At 39.3% G+C, this 19,475-nt stretch overlaps 1 protein-coding gene across 2 annotated transcripts in view; it reads right to left on the reverse strand.

The window, feature by feature from the left end:
- nsmaf (neutral sphingomyelinase (N-SMase) activation associated factor) overlaps positions 1–19,475 on the reverse strand; it is a 92,745-nt gene that overhangs the window by 57,413 nt on the left and 15,857 nt on the right. For both annotated transcript variants that reach the window (XM_060822633.1, XM_060822639.1), the window contains 8 exons: positions 18,822–18,893; positions 18,075–18,122; positions 17,629–17,681; positions 14,728–14,857; positions 8,655–8,726; positions 8,285–8,393; positions 1,049–1,225; positions 858–937 (listed from right to left, as the gene is read on the reverse strand). In XM_060822633.1, coding sequence (XP_060678616.1) covers positions 858–937; positions 1,049–1,225; positions 8,285–8,393; positions 8,655–8,726; positions 14,728–14,857; positions 17,629–17,681; positions 18,075–18,122; positions 18,822–18,893 — 741 coding nt within the window. The remainder of the gene's footprint in view (positions 1–857; positions 938–1,048; positions 1,226–8,284; positions 8,394–8,654; positions 8,727–14,727; positions 14,858–17,628; positions 17,682–18,074; positions 18,123–18,821; positions 18,894–19,475) is intronic.

Below are 19,475 nucleotides of genomic sequence, written 5' to 3' on the forward strand. Positions count from 1 at the left end.
CTTTCCCAAAATGCAGCACCTCGCAGTTATCTGAATTAAACGCCATCTGCCACTTCTCGGCCCGTTGGCCCATCTGGTCCAGATCCTGTTGTAATTTGAAATAACCCTCTTCGCTGTCGACCACACCTCCAATTTGGGTGTCATTTGCAAACTTACTAACTGTACCTCTTATGCTCGCATCCAAATCATTTATGTAAATGACAAAAAGTAGAGGGCCCAGCACCGATCCTTGTGGCACTCCACTGGTCACAGGCCTCCAGTCTGAAAAACAACCCTCCACCATCACCCTTTGTCTCCTGCCTTTGAGCCAGTTCTGTATCCAAATGGCTCGTTCTCCCTGTATTCCATGAGATCTGACCTTGCTAATCAGTCTCCCTTACTGAAGTCCATATGGATCACATCTACTGCTCTGCCCTCATCAATTTTCTTTGTTACTTCTTCAAAAAACTCAATCAAGTTTGAGAGACATGATTTCCCATGCACAAAGCCATGTTGACTATCCCGAATCAGTCCTTGTCTTTCTAAATACACGTACATCCTGTCCCTCAGGATTCCCTCCAACAACTTGCCCACCACCGAGGTCAGGCTCATCGGTCTATAGTTCCCTGGCTTGTCCTTACCACCTTTCTTAAACAGTGGCACCACATTTGCCAACCTCCAGTTTTCCGGCACCTCACCTGTGACTATCGATGATACAAATATCTCAGCAAGAGTCCCAGCAATAACTTCTCTAGCTTCCCACAGAGTTCTCCGGTACACCTGATCAGGTCCTGGGGAGTTATCCACCTTTAACCGTTTGAAGACTGCTCAGAATTAAATCACCAAAGATGATCTATCCATTTGAAAAGGACCCATACCAACAATCGATCCAGACGCTCTTTATTTAAGGCACCGACTGGCTTCCTAAGGTCACGAAATGTTTCAGGATTGGACAGATCTGTTCCAAGACAAAAGTTAGAGATGGATTATTATGTACATCTTACTGCAAATATATCATTTAAGATACAATAGGCCATATGGTTTTGAAAAACAGCACCGAGAGTGTTACCTAAGTCTGAGGAGGTATAATCAGCTATGATCCAAGGAAAGATGGGATACTGAGACAGGTCATTACAGCTGCGGTCAGCCAGATTATTCAGGTGCAGGAGATACTGATAATTTGAGAGATATCCTTTTTGCCACTGGAGCATACAGCTTTCAGCTGTGTGTTCAGTAATATGATTTTCTGCAGGAAGAAATGTTAGCAGAAAATAAACATTACAATTACTGTTTCACAAAGTAATTGAATATTAGTTTTTTTTGATAAACTGCTATGACACAGTGGTAAACCCTTCTCCTCATTAAACCATGCAGAAAAGCTCACCTCACCTCGTCAACTGTTAAAGTATGAGTGACAGAACTACCCAAATTCCACTATTTAAAAAGAAAAAAAAATATTCATTAACTCCAAAAGTGAACACTAAACAACAACTATTTACAACTCCAAGCCTCCTTTGTCTTCAAGGTTTGGTATTTACCTCCCACTCTATAACCATATACTGATCTGATAAAGCCCCTGTTAAATTTACAGCAAATTAATTGACAAAACCAGACAGTGGCTGTTGTCTCTGGTGTTGATTCTCCCCTGTTTGCAGATCTCCCTGGATCATCTTTCAGTCTTCTGCTGCAAAGATGTTTCCTATGACAAAGGTACCTTTCACAGAGGGGGTTTTCAGGCCGTTTGTCTGACAATGGCAGGCAACCTGGCTCTGGCTCTTTCTCTGGCTCCCTGCCCAAAATTCCTGCTTTTATACCCCAAATCATCGGACTATCTCATGGGAGCAATATTGTCAAAATAATAAAATTCAAATTTGATTGGGTTTTAGTATCTGGGGGTATTTTTTAAACAGATTGGTTAACTTTGAACTGCTGTGAAAACAACTCAGGTATCTAGGTTACAACAATATGTCACATCTTTCAATTTTGCAGCACACTGTCTGCAAGTCAGTCACATGACAAGAGCGCGACAGTTTTCACTCTCTCAAAGGTACAGTACACACCTTCAATTTCATAACACCTCCCCCTTAAGAAAAAACATGAACCATCACAATGAAAAGATGGCTTCATTTTTTTTTCTATTTCTTAACCCCATTACCATGAAATACATAGGATGTTAATACAAGGGCGTATTAACTTCTGCACACACATATATATAACATTGGTATCTGTTCAATCTTAACTATACTTTATCTGTTAAATCTGCAATAACACATCGACTATCACATTCCTACGAGCCGCAGCATATAAAATTTACAAATTAAAAATCTGTAACATAAGACTCCAATGAAAGAGTCTCATATTCTTGTCTTTAAATCCTTCCAAGAATGTAAGAGGATTATGATCTGTGTACACAACCGTCTCCGACACATTGTTCGCCACGTAAACATTAAAATGTTGTAAAGTCAGTACCAAACTCAATAATTCTTATTTGATCATACAGTATTTTCTCTGGTGGGTGTTGAGTTTCCTTGAAAAATAACCAACTCGCAGTTCAATTCCATCATCATCTTCCTGTAGCAGCTCCATCTCCTATGTCACTCGCATCAATTGCAACTTTGAAGGGTTTCAAAAAGTTTGGTGTAGCTAAAATGGTGCGGTGATTAATATTGATTTAAATTGTCAAATGCCTCCTGGCATTGTCCTGTCCACTGAAATTTTGTGTACTTCTTCAGCAAATCTGCCACCACACTGCTGACATTTGGAACAAACTTCGGGTAGAATTCGCTTAGTCCCAAAAATGGAAGCACCTCTTTGTGTTCCTTGGGGTCAACCTTCCATGACCGATGTTATGTCCCAAGAACATTATCTCTGTTTTCGCAAATTCTGTTCCCTTTAAATTTATTACCAGTTTTGCTTCTCTTAATTGTTCAAAGAGCTCTACCAACTGTACCATGTGAGTATGTTACCAACTGAGCCCTAAGGCTGACATGCTAACTCAGTAGCGTGGGTGGTTGTTCATTATTTAAACTCATTCACATTGAAATTCTTGTTACGCTGACTGAGTTATTCAGCTGGCTACTTTTAATTGTAAAAGATTTTGGTCCTGTCAATTTCTTAAATTTCAAAGGACCTCTCACTTCATACCCAAATATTAACGCAAAGGGAGTAAACCGAGTAGATTCATTTGGGGCATCTCTAGTGGCAAACAATACAAATGGGATCCCTTTATCCCAATCATTCAGGTAATCCTGACAGTCTGCTCTGAACATGCTCTTCAGGGTCTGATGCCACCTTTCCAAAGCTCCCTGGGATTCAGGATGATACCCGCTTGATGTAAAGTGCTGTATGTCTAAACTATCCATAACCTCCTTAAACAGCCTCGCAGTAAAATTAGACCCTTGGTCTGCCTGAATCTCTCTGGGTAGATCATACCTGGTGAAGAAAGCTACTAACTCCTATATCACCCTCTTTGCCTTAATACTCCACATTGGAATTGTCTCTGGAAATCTGGGAGACACATCCATTCTGGTTAACAAGTACTGGTTCCCACTTTTAGCTCTCGGGAGGGGACCTACACAATCAATTATAACCCAGGTGAAAGGTTCTTCAAAAGCAAGAATTGACAACAAAAGCATTGGTTTTATTACCACCTGTGGCTTACCTACCATTTGGCATGTATGACACATACGGCAAAGTTTAACTATATCCTTATGCATTCCAGGCCAATAAAAATAATTTGTACCTTAGCCTGAGTCTTTTGTTCCCCTACTTCCTACTGGTAGTTCATGTGCTACCTATAACACCTTCTGTCTGTGTGCTATCGGCAACACAATTTGGTACATTTCAGCCCATTTCTCCTCTGCACTAACCTGCCGTGGTCTCCGTTTTCGTCTTAGGATTCTATCTTTGTGATAATAACCCTCAGCAATATTCTCTGCCTCCTTTTCAGACCAATATATAAATCTTCTGTTATCTCGTCTTTCTGTCGTAAGTCCATTAGCCTTTCACAACTAAACACTTCTGTCTGACCCTCTGCCTGTTCAGGTTTATCTGCACTATTACATCAAACAGTGTATCCGCTAACCGAACCTCAACTCCTTCAGCTTTCTCTTTAGTATTTGCTTTGTGCTGTGACTTATGATAGTGAGATCTTGTTACTACACAATCTGGGAAAATTCCAGAGTGTTTTTTTTTTAACTCCTCAGTTCCCTGGTCTTCCTTGGGCTTCTCCACAACAATAAGTGTCACTCCCACCTTGGATCCTGCTAAATTGTTCCCAAGAACAAAGTGTATTCCTGGAACTGTCACTCTATCAATCACTCCCACAGTTACTTCCCCAGTCTTGAGTTGGCACTCCAACCTGATCTTACATAGGGAAACAGTAAATTTCTCTCCATCTATCCCATGAACTACCATTCTCTCGGGTAACAGATCAGAAAGAGTGCAAATATGTTCATCTCTTACTGTTAGAGACTGGTTAGATCCTCTCAAAATTATAATTTCTTGTCCTTCTCCCCTGTTCTTTGAGTAAACTTTATCCACAGAGGTGAATTCTTTATAGAGATCAGGTACTAACACCATACCCAGGCCTGGCCTAGATCTGTGCACTCTCCTGCAGCTCCTCGTCTTCTCTTGGGATCTCCTTTGCTACCTTCACTAATGCCACTGGCTCATCTTTTATCACATCTTTTCCCACAACGCTTTTCTTTAACGGCCAGCACTGTGATTTTACATGTCCCACTTTACCACAATGGAAACACCTGAGGCCTTTCACCTCCTTTCCACCCTCTTGGGCTTCTTTTTTAACCTGTGGCAAACAATTGCTCGTGTTTTCTTTGTTTCGTAGTGTAGGATTTCCCCTTCTCCCAACTTTTATCCCTCACAGGATAAAATGCTGGCTGGAAGCTAACCTTTGCCTTGTGCACCAATGTATATTTATCTGCTCATCCATGTGAATTTGTATCATCTCTGAAAGTGAGTTTTTAAACTTCTCCAGCAGAATAGTCTAAAAGCCTCATTGGTCTTATCTGTTTTTAAGGCTTGCACCCATCTATCAAAATGACTATGTTTAATTCTTTTGAACTCAACATAAGTCTGATCTGGTTCCTTCTTTATGTTTCTGAACTGCTGTCTGTACCCTTCTGGTACCAATTCATAAGTGCTCAAAATAGCCTGCTTAACCTCTTCATAATCTCTTGACCCCACATCTGACAGTGCAACAAATACCTCACTACCTCTGCCTACCAGTATAGTCTGAACTGGCATTATCCATAAATCCCCTGAACACTCCATCTGCCTAGCCAACTCTTCAAATAAAATAAAAAAGACTTTGACATCTTTCCCATCAAAATTTGGCAGTGTTTTACATATTTGTATATATCACTACCGTCTCTTTTCAGGTCCATCCTGTTAACTTGACTTTGCTGACTATGTCACAACATCTGAAGTTCAAATTCTCTTTTTCTCTCTCTTTCTGCTCAGCTAAGAACATTCTCTCCCCTCCCCTTTCTCTGTTTATCTTCTAATTCCATTTTCCTCAATTGTAATTCCTAACTCTACTGCAATTGTCGATTTCTCTGACACCCTTAAGTTTGAGTAACTCCCTTACAATTTCAGCTTTCCTTTCGTCCTTGGCTAAACGCACTAACCTCTTTGTTAATTAAGGTGTTTTTCCTTCCTTCTAAACTGTCTTGGCAAATTTGGGAAATCATCTTCAAACCTTAGAACCTCTCTAGCAGTTTAAAGAGCCATCACCCTCACTTTTAATTTAATCAACTACAAAAAAAAATAAAATTAAACAAATTGTCTCAGCTACCTAAGCACATGGATGATGGGATAGTGTAGGGGGATGAGTTCAGGTTAGTTCACAGATCTGCGCAACTTCGAGGGTCAAAGGGCCTACTCACCGCTGTATTGTTCTATGTTCTATTTTTATTTAAAGACCTAGGACACTAATCAGCAAGTGTTTAAATCGGCTCAAATCTTTCGTACCCAAAATCTATTCGAATCTTTCCAAATCTCAGGCTGGAGCAGGCTAAACCTGTCCAAATCACGGACCCATGCCCCCAAACTGTTACGACACAGCAGTAAACCCTTCTGCTAATTAAACCAAACACGCAGAAAAGCTCACCTCACCATCTGTTAAAATATGATCGACAGAGAACTACCCAAATTCTATAATTTAAAAGAAAAAAAACAATTTTATTCTTTAACTCCAAAAGTGAACATTAAACAACTATTTACAACTCCTTTGTCTTCAAGATTTGTTATCTACCTCCCACTCTATAATCATATACTGATCTGATAAAGTCCCTGTTAAATTTACATCAAATTAATTAACAAAACCAGACAGTGCCTAGTGTCTCCGGTGTTGATTCTCCTGTTTATAGATCTGCCTGGGTCATCTTTCAGTCTTCTGCTGCAAAGATACCTTTCACAGAGAGGGTTTTCGGGCAGTCTGTCTGACAATGGCAGGTGGTGCTCTTTCTCTGGCTACCTGCCCAAAATTCCTGCTTTTTATACCCCAAAACATCGGATTGTCTCATTGGTTCAATGCTGTCAAACAGTAAAATTCAAATTCAATTGGGTTTTTAATATTTTGGGGCATCATTTTACCTGATTGCTATGTGAACACCTCAGTATCTGGTCAGCATGGATGGGTTGGACCGAAGGTTCTGTTTCCATGCTGTACATCTCTATGACTCTATGCCAATTTAGACATGGCTCAGGTAACAATCCAGCCCAGAGCTTATATCCTGAGTCTTGGCAACAGGCAGACATCACAGCCACCCAGACTCTTGTCTCAATGTCACTGGCAATGTAGCCCCAGCTACCACTACATTCCTTTAGGCTCCCCTCCAATCGCTGCTTGAAAGGCCTACAGTGCCATAATCATTTAGCTCATCTATTTCACAGACCCACGACCATCCTGAAGTTAACACTCCCACACTCCTGTCCTCTGGGTCCCCTTACCTGCCTCACTTGCAGTCTCGTCCTCCTGTCCCTGGCCAGATCTGAACACCCTGTCTGAACAGGTGGGACTGTCTCCTGGTACAAAAAATCTAGATGATTTCTCCAACTCCTTGGTGCATTGCTATATCTGTAGTTCAGCCTCCAACGCCCAAATGTGACTTGCTTGTTTTTAAGAAATCAATCCATTTACCACTTCCTTTGCGAGAAGGACTGTGTCACAAAGAATCCCACCTCTGGCCACTGTCACACTTCAAATCATCCACAATAATGTAGTTTTATATTTAGACTTGGGTTAAACCACAAAAATTGACAAACTAAGCAGCAGGATACCACTTTAAATTAATGTTATGATAGGGACATGGCAAACGCAGTAAATAATGCTTAAAAACCGTTAATTCTTGAATGTTAGACAACAAAATATACAGCAAAGAAACATTATCATGAATCTGTCCGGTAAACATGTTTCTGACTAACACTTAATTAAATAGTGACTGAAACAACGAGCTAGGTTTAATGAGACAGATTGGGCATGGCGGAGTTATTTGTTTTTGTTAACTCAGTAATCAAAACCGCACATCAATTCAGTTTATTTGCACTGTGGTATTTCAAAAATTTCTATAGCAGTTCCACGACTGTCACTGAATACTGCTCCCATAAAATAAAAATGCATAGAAGAGTACTGTCGTGAATCAACTTTTTGTTTTACAAAATTCCATTTTTGAAAAGGATCGTAACAAAATATAAAGTTTAGTGTAAACAAGCCTAGAACTGGTTTTGTTGAATTAATTTGAAATGTGTCAAAATAATCATTTGTGCAAACATAGAGCTGTAACACTTTCAACTGACCAAACCAGACTCCTTCAAATGTGGTACGGTGGCTCAGTGGTTAGCACTGTTGCCTTGCAGTGCCAGGGACCCGGGTTCAATTCCCACCTTGGGCGACTGTCTGTGTGGAGTTTGCATGTTCTCCCCGTGTCTGCGTGAGTTTCCTCCGGGTACTCCGGTTTCCTCCCACAGTCCAAAGATGTGCAGGTCAGGTGAATTGGCCATGCTAAATTGCCCGTGGTGTTAGGTGCATTAGTTAGAGGGGAAAGGGTCTGGATGGGTTGCTCTTCGAAGGATCGCTGTGGACTCGTTGGGCCGAAGGGCCTGTTTACATACTGTAGGGAATCTAAGTTCCAAAGTTGACTACAAACTAAATCAGCCTCTGTTCAAAAACATTGCTGGTTTTCAAAGAACTAAGAAAAGAACATCCTCACCTAGAGTTGGCATTTGATTGTTAACAATTAAATCAAAGCTAGAATTTGTGTGTAGCATTCTGTTATTTACTAACCTAAAAAGGTTGCAATATAGTAGTAGAGTTCATCACGATTTTTGGAGTTATAAAATTTTAAGTAGATATCAGAACAAAGATCATCTTCTGTACAAAATACCTCAAGACCCTAAAAGGAGAAACAATGAAATGAGGAAAAGTAAGAAATTAAAAACTGTATTGCAAATCTGAGGCAACATATATGACAGCTAACATTAATACATGATGAAATTTAAAATGTATACCTCACTTTAAAAGCAGACACTTTACTTTTCCATGGATGACTAGAAATAATATAATGAATGTTGATTGATTACAGAATTATTTTAATAATTAAATTATGGAAGCTGCTATAAAATGCATATAATCAAATTAAATCATTAGCACTCACCAAAGGTTTTAACCCGTGCCGCCTTTTGTAAATCCGTCTTACTTCGTGCAACTTTACTTGTACAACTGTCTCCTAAAAAGCAATGCATTATGTGCATTAATTATTTAGATGTCTCATAAAATAAGACAGGTATTTTTATATTGTGGAAGATAAGAGCACGTGACAGGGAAACAATACGTTCGGCACAACCATGCTGCCTCCTACTGTCTTTTATTCTCAAATTCTATAAGCATAACACCAACTTCTTCTGTCACATAAAAATCCTGTTTCTCCTGAAATGTAACTGTACCGTTCACTTCAACTCTTGCAGTCAACCATTTTGTATTCTCACCATCTGAGTAAAGAGTTTTTGTGTGAAATTCCAATTGGATTTCTTGGTGGTTATTGATGGCCTCTATTATGTCAGTCTTCAGTCTGAGCTTGAAGATGCTGCTTTGACATGTATAACCTCATTTCTAGAATCAGCTTTGTAATTCATTTTACTTCCTCCATTGCTTCTGTATCCATTTATTTGTAATAATATAACAACCTAAGCTGTGCACAGTACACCAAATGTGGGGTCTAATCAGAATTTATTGCAAGTTGAGCAATCATTTTGTCATAGACCCATAGACTCCCTACAGTATGGAAACAGGCCATTTGGCCCAACAAGTCCACACTGACCCTCTGAAGAGTAACCCACCCACACCCATTCCACTACCCTATTACTCTCCATTTCCCCTGACTAACGTACCTAACCTATACATCCCCGAACACGATGGGACAATTTAGCATGGTCTGTGGGAGATAACCGAAGCATCTGGAGGAAACCCACACAGACACGGGGAGAACATGCAAATTCCAGACAGTCGGCTGAGGCTGGAATTGAACCCGGGTCCCTGGCACTGTAAGGCAACAGTGCTAACCTTTTTATTCAATTCCCTCCACTAGAAATAAATCTAGTGCTTATTTGGCTTTTATTTGGCTTTATTAAGCTGCATCTCTACTTTTTTAGAAGATTGCGCATCCTATTTTGATTCCTCTGTATCATCGATGTGTTTTATTTCCAAGTAATATAGGACTTTCTAATTTTCACCCTTTTCTGTGTTAACATTCATTTGCCAATTAAATGCCAAATCTACAAGCTCATTAATGCATTCCTGTAACTTGTTGTAGTCTCAGGACTGAGTACTCCGCCCAACTCCCTCACGGTTTGGTCTCATCTGTAAATTTAGAAACCGTGCATTACTTTCCAAAGTCAATACCATTAACAATGTTACTGTGGTCAGTACTGATCCTACTGGGACTTCACTGTCTCAACCATTGTGAATAGCTCCTCTTACTTTCTACCTTGCATTCGGATAGTGTGCATTGTGTGATGTCAGGGAGAGTCACTCTCACCTCATCGCTGGAATTCAACTCTTTGTTCATGTCTGAACCAAGGCTGTAACAAGGTCAGGTGCTGAATGGCCCTGGCAGAACCCATGCTGAGCATCAGCAAACAGCTTTTTGCTAAGTGTTACCTTCTTAACATTGCTAATGACCTCTTCTATCACTTTACTGATGATCGATAGTAGACAAATGGGGTGGTAATCGGCCAGGTTGTAAGTGACATGCTTTTTGCATACAGGAAATACCTGGGCAATGTCCCACATCGTCAAGTAGATGCCAGGGCTGTATCTGTATTGGAACAACTTGGCTAGGGACATAGCAAGACCATCAGATATTGGAGTAAAATTAAGAGCAGAGTCTGTTCAGCCATTCAATCATGGCTGATATGGCTCTCAAACCCAATCTCATGCCTTCTCTCCACAACCCTTAATGGCCTTACTAATCAAGAATCTGTTTTAAAGGCATTCAATGACTTGGCCTCCATAGTCTTCTGTGGCAATGAGTTCCACAGAGTAGTCGCCCTCTGGCTGAAGAGATTCCTCCTCATCACAGTTCTAAAGAGTCACCTAATCAAGGAAGATGTGCGTTCAGGTCCTAATCTCTCTTACTAGTGGAAACATCTTCTCCATGCCCACTCTATTCAGGACTATTAGTATTCTTTAAGTTTTGATGAGATTCCTCCTTATCCTTCGAAACTCCAAGTACAGACCCAGAATGCTCAACTGCTTCTCATATGACAAGCCCTTCATGACCAGAATCATTCCTGTGAACCAACGCTAGACCCCTTCAAAGCCAGTACATTATTCCTTAGATATGGGTAACAAAACTGCTCATAATATTCCAAGTATAGTCAGAGAGCCTTATGTAGCCTTAGCAATTTGAGTTACAAGTCTCCATGTTACTGCTGAAATGTCAAGGTCCATTGCCTTTTCAGTATCCAGTGCTTTCAGCTATTTTTTGATACGTGGAGTAAATCAAATTGGCTGAAGACTGGGGACCACTGGGGTGGAATCAGCTTATCAGGAATTTTAGAATGTATTATCTCTTCTGAATTTGCAGAGTGTAAAATAAACATGGGATTAAGCCAGGAACTGGGGGAAAAAAAAAGACTTAAACATGCTTGCAGTGGAAATTATTACTTAAAGTTACATTTCATTCAAATATATATTAAGTTTTTGATACTTTGCATTGCAAGAATAGTGTCTGTAAAAGAGAAGCTAAGATCAAGGCATTAGTTTTTGTGCTGAATGTATCTGTGAAAGCTGTGGCAGAGCCTCTGTAATAGGAAGCCCCAGATTCCTGTGTTAACTGTGCACCTGCGGATGCCAGAACTTACTATTTTTCCCACAGCAAAAAAGACTTTAATAGTTCATTCACCCTCTTTTATTAAAACTTTTAAGCATGGGTTCATGTCTATTGTTTCATTTCTAATGTTACTTCCACCAGTTCCTTCCCAGTATATAATTAAACAAAGTAGTTATTTAAGGTTTCAATCATTTTGCTACAGCTGCCTAAGGTTTTACTAATGTCCCTGTGCAACGTTTCCACTGTTGTATGTTTGCCAGCTTCACTCCAATTACTTTGTATTCCTCCCCCTGCTGGCCACCTCGTTAAGGCATTTCCAAACCCTGAATTTGTCTTTATTCATGCAAATGCTTCATTAGTGTTGAGTTTGCCTTTGTCTTTCAGCAGAATATTCAATCTGGTCACACAAGTACATATTTGACATTTCATTGTTCATCCTAACAGATTCAGTAATTGCTTAATTGATGATAAAGAAATCCAGATCCACGCTGGCATTGTGATTCAATGGTTAAACAACTTGCAAAGAATGGGAAAATTCCAACATTTTTTATATATTAAAAGTAAGAGGATTATGAGGGAAAGTTTGGGACATATTAGAGAGCAAAGGGTCAAAACATGTATGGAACCAGTGGATGCGAGCTAGGTCTGAAATGACTATTTCTCATCTGTATTCGTGCAGGATTTCAGTTGGGATGGTGAGGTTCTAGAGCATGTTAAGATTAATAAGGAGGTGGCATTAGATGTTTTAGCTGGCATACAGGGGTACAGATCCCTGGGGCCTGATGAGATATATCCCAGGCTGCCATAGGAGGCAAGGGAGGAGATTGCTGGGGCCCTGGGGAGATATGTAATACTGCTGGCCACAAGAGAAGTATCAGATGACTGAAGGACAGCTAATATGGTTTCTTTGTTCAAGAATGGCAGCAAGGATAAGCCAGGTAATTACAAATGGTCTGATGTCAGAGGTAGGGAAATATTGCAAAAGGCTCTAAAAGACAGGATTAATCAATACCTGGAAGCATGGATTTATTAGAAGGAGATCCTGTCTTTATTGGCTTTTTGAAAAGGTAACTAAATATATTGGCAAGGGTGCTGCAGATGATGTAGTTTACATAGATTTCAGGGTAAGGCCTTTGACTAGATCTCACATGGATCTTAGGCAAATTTGCAAATTGGATCCAAAATTGGCTTTCTGATAGGAGACAAAAGGTGATGGTGAAGAGCTGTTGCTGTGATTAGAAGCAGTTGACCCATGGTGTACCATGGGGATCGATGCTCGGGCCCTTGCTGTTTGTTATGTACTTTTGGTAATTTTGTATAATGTGTAATTAGTCATTTTGCAGATGACATGAAAATTAATGGCGTTGTTGATAGTGAGGATAGCCTCAAGCTACAGTCTGATATTGATCAGCTGGTAAACTGAGCAGAACAGTGGCGGATGGAATTTAATCCTGGTAAGTGTGAGGTGATGAATTTTGGGTGTCTGACTAGAGAAGGATATACACAATAATGGGAGGTTCCAAGCAAGTCCTGAACAGCAAACAGACCTTGACTGTACTCAAGTCCACTCAACCCTGAAGGTGTCAACCCAGGTAGACATGGTGGCAAAGGCAGCAGGTGGGACGCTTGCCTTCATGAGCCAGGTCACAGAATATAGGAGCAAGGAATTGTTTCAACTTTATAAAACGTTGGTTAGGCCATAATGGAACGCTACGTGCAGTCCTGGTCACTACACTATAGGAAGGACGTAATTGCATTAAAGAGGATGTGGATGTTACCTGGAATGAAAAGTCTCAGTTACGAGGACAGCCTCGATAGGCTGGTTTTGGTTTCTCTGAGGCAGAGGAGGCTGAGGGAGGATCTGACTGAGGAATACAAAGACAGGCATAGACTGTGTGGATTGTGAGAATCTCTTTCCCATGTCAGACACATAGAATACCAGAGAGCAAGAATTTAAAGCTGAGGAGCAAGTGGTCTAGAGGAGATCTGACAAAAATATTTTCACCCGGATGGTGGTAAGAGGCTGGTGGAGGCAGGTCTTCTCTACATTTAAGCAGCATTTGGATGAGCCCTTGAAATGCCAAGAGAGAGTAGTTTACAAACTAAGTGCAGGTAAATGGGATTAGTGTAGTTTGGTGTTTGTTGGTCAGCTTAGACATGGTGGGCTTAAGGGCCTATTTCTATGCTGCATGACTCTTTGACTCTGAGTTAAATTACATTAAGAATATTAGATGATGCAGGATTCCTTCAATCATGGGAAACTAATGTAGTTCAGCTTTACGTAGCTAGTCAGTTAAAACCTGACCATATTTTTCAGCATTAAAATTACCCTTCACACAGATTGCAGTAGCTTCAATACAGAATGGTTGGCCTACTATATTCAACCTCGTCATTCCACTAATAAGCCTGTCCCTTACGAAAATAGATCTCAGCTAAATCTTTGACCATGGACACATCTGTTTGTCTCTCAATCTTCCTTTAATGCCCCATAATAAACTTGGGGAACAAATTCTCATCAAGATTTTTTGATCCTCAGCTGATAAATTCCTTCACAGTGAGGCAGTCATCCCAATGAAGATCCATACCCTTTATTGGTCCAGGCTTGCGTGCTCCATACTTGGAGCAACACCCATGGGTAAAAGATGCCTCTGGAGTTATAAATAACAACATTTAATGCAGTGATAAAGTTTAATGAATTTAGTTCAGCCAATGTCAAACAGTACCACATCAATATACTGACTCACAATGCATTTATACGTCATGGAGGAAGGGAGAGCAACCTCTTTTTCAACCCAGCTTTCACGTTCATGTGGTACTCTGAAGTGAACATTTTTAATAGAATTGCCCACAGGATAAAACAGTTTGCCACCTAAACTGATGAGACCATAATTATGTTGCAATTGTGGAGCAGTTGCATGGCTCTCCAAGACTTCAGCTTAAACGAGATCTGTTGAATTCACTCTGATCAACAGTCTCGTCAACCCTGATGTGAGTTTTATTTAAGAGAAAATAATCAACAAGAGATTGCAAATAAAAAAGTATAAATATATAGTTGATTGTGTAAGACGCATTGTCACGATAACAAGCTGGCAATGGCTTGGTGTCAAGAATGTGTGCTTAACCTGTCAAACAAGTTACCAGACACCACACCATTGATTACATCTGTAATTCTTTGATCTGTAGGGATCAATGCAACAAAAAACAAGACAAAGTGAAGCATTGAGGTCTGTGTAAAACATTTTTATCTCAATGAGTTAGAAGAAAACAACTTCAAAACATGGAAATAAAAATGTAAATCTGAGGTTTTAAAGTAAATGTACAACATAAAGCAGCCTTCCAGTTTCAAACAAATTGTGAAGTTATATATTGCATAAAACAGTGATAACAAACAACTTACAGGATAGCTATTCAGAGGCTGGAAGTACAAGTTTTGGTCTGTGATGCAAACATGCCCAGGATTAGATACCAAAGGGGTGACCATTTCAGCCTCACACTCCATGTGGGGACTTTCTGTTACACTCTGAAATCTACAAGAAACACCAGTCACTACTGATTGGCAAAATAGGAGATGGGCTAAAAATATAACAGCAACGAGTTTACTACAAAAATAGACATTTACACTATAAAACTGTGGATCATAAAGATTCTATTTTAATAATGCATGAATTCCAGTGAGCTTTTCTTTTCAAAAGCTGTTAGAGGATTTGATTACAAAAATGAGTCAGGAGTCATAAAACATTAACAACTTGGATTTAAATAGCACCTTAAATGGAGCAAAACGTTCGAACTGGATTCAAAGAACGAAGAAAGTTTACAGCCCAGGAACAGGCCCTTCAAGCCTGAGTCGATCCAAATCCACTGTCTAAACCAATTCCTAAGCATCTGTATCCCTCTGCTCCCCACCTACTCATGCATCTGTCCAGACATCTTAAACGAATCTACCGTGCCTGCCTCTACCACCTCGGCTGGCAACGCGTTCCAGACACCCCCCACCCTCTGTGTGTGAAGCACTTACCGCGTGTATCCCCCTTAAACTTTCCACCTCTCACCTTGAACATGTGACCTCTCGTTATTGAATCCTTCACCCTGGGAAAAAGCTTGTCTCCATCCACCCTGTCTATACCCTTCATGATTTTGTAAACCTCAATCAGGTCCCCTCTCAATTTCCTTTTTTCTAATGAAAACAAACCTAACCTACTCAACCTCTCTTCATAGCTAGCACCTTCCATACCAGGCAACATCCTCGTAAACCTTCTCTGCACCCTCTCCAAAGTGTCCACATCCTTTTGGTAATGTGGCGACCAGAACTGTACACAATATTCTAAATGCGGCCGAACCAATGTCTTGTACAATTTTAACATGACTTGCCAGCTCTTATACTCAATACCTCATCTAATGAAGGTAACATACTATATGCCTTCTTGACCACTCTATCCACCTGTGCAGCAACCTTCAGGGTATAATGGACCTGCACTCCCAGATCTCTCTGCCCATCAACTTTTCCCAAGGATCTTCCTTTCATTGTATAATTCGCTCTATAATTAGTCTTGCCAAAATGCATCACCTCATATTTGTCTGGATTGAAATCCATCTGTCACTGAGGTGATGTTAGGACAGGTGACCAAATATTTGTCAAACAGGAAGGTTTTTGAGTGCTTCAAAGGAGCTTGGAAGAAATGCAACAGCTCAGATCCCAGAAAGCTGAAAATAAAGTCGTAAAATGTAAAGCAATGAAAATCAGGAATGGCCAAGAGATCAGAATTGCAATAACAAAGTTTGTCAGCTAAATGAACGTTGCAAAGGTAGTGAGAGGTGAAGCTTGAGGGATCAGAGGACAAGTGTAAATATTTTAAGAGTGGGCCATTTTCAGACCAGGAACTAGTTTAGATCGGTGACCATGGGACTGATGGACAAACAGGAGTTGCTCCAAGTTAGGATCTTAGGCAGTATTTATTGCCCCATCATCCCTAGCTGCCCTTGAGAAGATGGTGGTGAGCTATCTCTTGAACCACTGACTGCGGCAGTTCAAGACGGCAGCTCATCACCACCTCTCAAGAACTCGGGACGGGAAATAAATGCTGGCCAGCCAGTGACGGCCATATTCCATGCAAGAATAAAAATAATTCAGCACATTAAAATTCTTCATTTAATTTGAATGGACTCAACTTCAGAGGAAAAAATCAGGCTGCAAAAGTAACATTGGAAGGGGAGGTTGGTGGCATACAGTTATTTTATATAAAACAATGTTGATTTTTAACTGATAATTTGAAAATTAACTTCATGAGATAGACTCCAGTGCATATTCTGTAAACCATATGATCTCATCCTTCCTAGAAAGCTAGGAATGTTACTTTTAACTTCAACTGTCCAGACAGTAAAGATTTTCCTTTAACCTCTTATACTATCAGGGCAAATGGCTCATCTGACAGATTTGTTTTTTTAATGATTAGTAATTGAATTGACCAGAACAAACATTTATTGTTCGGTGTCATTCAACAATTTTTCCCATTTAAAAATAATTACAGTACAGATACATCATCTCAAAACTAGTACAAACTTGGGATCGGGACTGTGCCAGATTTCAGATCAAATGGCTCAAGACATAGGCTGTCTGGACTTCATCAGGCTAAGTACAGTCGTAGGTAGCTTGAAGAGTGGGAACAGACTGGTGGACAAGTGGCAGATAACTAGTCTGGTGCCACAACATGCCAATGCAGCACCCAGACAAACTGTTCCAATAAGCTTTCTTTTCTAGTATTCAAACGACTCGGTTTTGGACAGCTGGATTTGAGACACTAACTCTACTAAAGACAACATGACGATTGTAAGAAACAGGACTAGGCTGTTCAGCCCTCTCCTGCATGCTCTGCCATTCATCAAGATCCTCACATCCACAGTCATACATTTTAAGATGCAACAAAAGACAAGGAAATAATAAAGGAAAGCCGAATTAAATCAAGTATTGTCAAAAAACTCAGCAAAACTCGTAAATATGCTTCAGTAACTTCATCCCACATTCATGATGCGACAGTACAAATGTTTCAGAATTTATGAGAGTGTTGATTATTTTCACTATTCTATGACATGCATTCAATCACTGCATAGCTTTGGCAAAAAAACAAGTATTCTTGTCCCTGCTCTCCCTGCCATAACAACTTAAAGGAAAAGTAGAGAGAATTTTGCTTAGATAATGGAAACGTGTTTCAATTATGCGGATTCAATCCAAAAAATAGCTTCAACACTCATACCATTAAGGAAAGTAGTTAACTGTTTAATTATTATAGCTCATGTACAGCACCTGTTTTTATCAAATGAAATCCGAGCCAATCGAGATTGTAAAATAGCTGTGATCTGCAATAGGGTAGTGGAAAGAGAGAGAGAGAGAGAGAGAGAATATGAAGTGAAAAACAGATTTCGATACATAATATATATTGACACAAATATAATTAACATAATGAGTTAAGATTAAATTGTTCAGCTGGTTTTATTGATCAAATTAAATTACATATAAAAAATTAGATGAAGCAACTTAATAAACGTAAGCTTGACTTTCTAAAATTTAAAAACCTAATGTTAATTTAATTGCAATTCATGAATATGAATACATCTTTCAAGATAAGCAAGTGTATTTTAGTTTTGCTGCTCAGGATACAAGCAGTTATCAAAAGTTAATATTCAACAAAAACAGGCTCTATCATTAACAATTAAAAGAAACATGTGCTTTTTAATTTAGAAATCATTTACCATGGCAATCTGGTCTGCTGTTTTGTCCAACTGAGAAGCTCTGTGAAGCTATGAAAACAACATTCATAATTGATTTATTTTAGTTAGTCATTATGAGCTAAGGAAAAGCAGAACTACACATTAAAATGAACAAAGAAAATAATCCTTAAATCCTAACTAATGTTGCATGAAACCATTTAATCAAAATTTCTAAGACAATACATCATCATTTAAGGTGTTATCCATGACCATCAATAATTATCACCCATTAACATTAGATATAGCAATGTTTATGTGCCAGTTTTTTTTAAAAAAAATGTTATTGGTTAAGGCACTCACTCATGCTGCATTAGCTATAAGGACCTTAGTGTTAAAAGAACACTATTAGGTTCTCCTTCCTAACTGAATAGCTAGATTTCTGAATTTAGTTTTAATACGGATGTTACTGACGCATTGTAAAGAAATAATTGAAAATTTAGAACTTATACTTCTTATTTTATGTGAAATATACTGCATTGCAGAGTACAAATGCAATGCATCTATATCTACAGGGAAAGTGTCTTATTTGGACAAAACCATGTTGCATTAGTAAATTGTTCCGCTATCCTGAATGGACAATCTTCTATTCTAACAGTAACTGGAGTGAAGGAGAGATTATATTGTCAACGCTGATTTCACATTAACTATTTTTTACACTTTCATGGTGGTGAATAGAAATCACATTTTACAAGAAATTACAGAATGACTCAAAATACCTCAACATTTTACCTGAAGTAAACTTTGCACAACATCTTCTGCTTTTGAAATGTCTTCAATTCTGAAAATATAGTCCTTCGGACCCTAGTTATAACATGGATTAATTATTGAAATTACTCAAATTATTGTCAGTTTATTTTAAAATTCTCTTGGACAGTTCACTAAAATAGGCCAATACTCATTAACCAATTTGTCTTTCAATATATGAACTGGACTGCACAGTACACAAAGATTCAATCACCATGCTGCTTACTACAAACAAATGATTTCAAAATGGAAGCATTCTGGCATAAAGCACAAATGCAAAACTTTATTTCTCAAAAGCAACCAACTTCCTTAGAAGTTCACAAACAGGCCATTTTGAAGAACTATCAAGAAACAAATTAGATATTGAAATTTTGCTGTGCACATCAAGTTATGGATATAATTTTAAAATAAATATACTGACCCCTTGTGGACTAATTTTATTACCAGTTCCTTTTTACTTTGTGCATTATTTCCTGATGAAGGGCTTATGCCCGAAACGTCGAATTTCCTATTCCTTGGATGCTGCCTAACCTGCTGTGCTTTAACCAGCAACACATTTTCAGCTGTTATGAAACCCAACCAGTTTAAGTTTTTGCATTCTGAACTGAATGTATGTAGCCTGTGAGAAGGGACAGGATA

The sequence above is a fragment of the Hemiscyllium ocellatum genome, chromosome 4 (assembly GCF_020745735.1).
Source record: "Hemiscyllium ocellatum isolate sHemOce1 chromosome 4, sHemOce1.pat.X.cur, whole genome shotgun sequence".
Lineage (NCBI taxonomy): Eukaryota > Metazoa > Chordata > Chondrichthyes > Orectolobiformes > Hemiscylliidae > Hemiscyllium > Hemiscyllium ocellatum.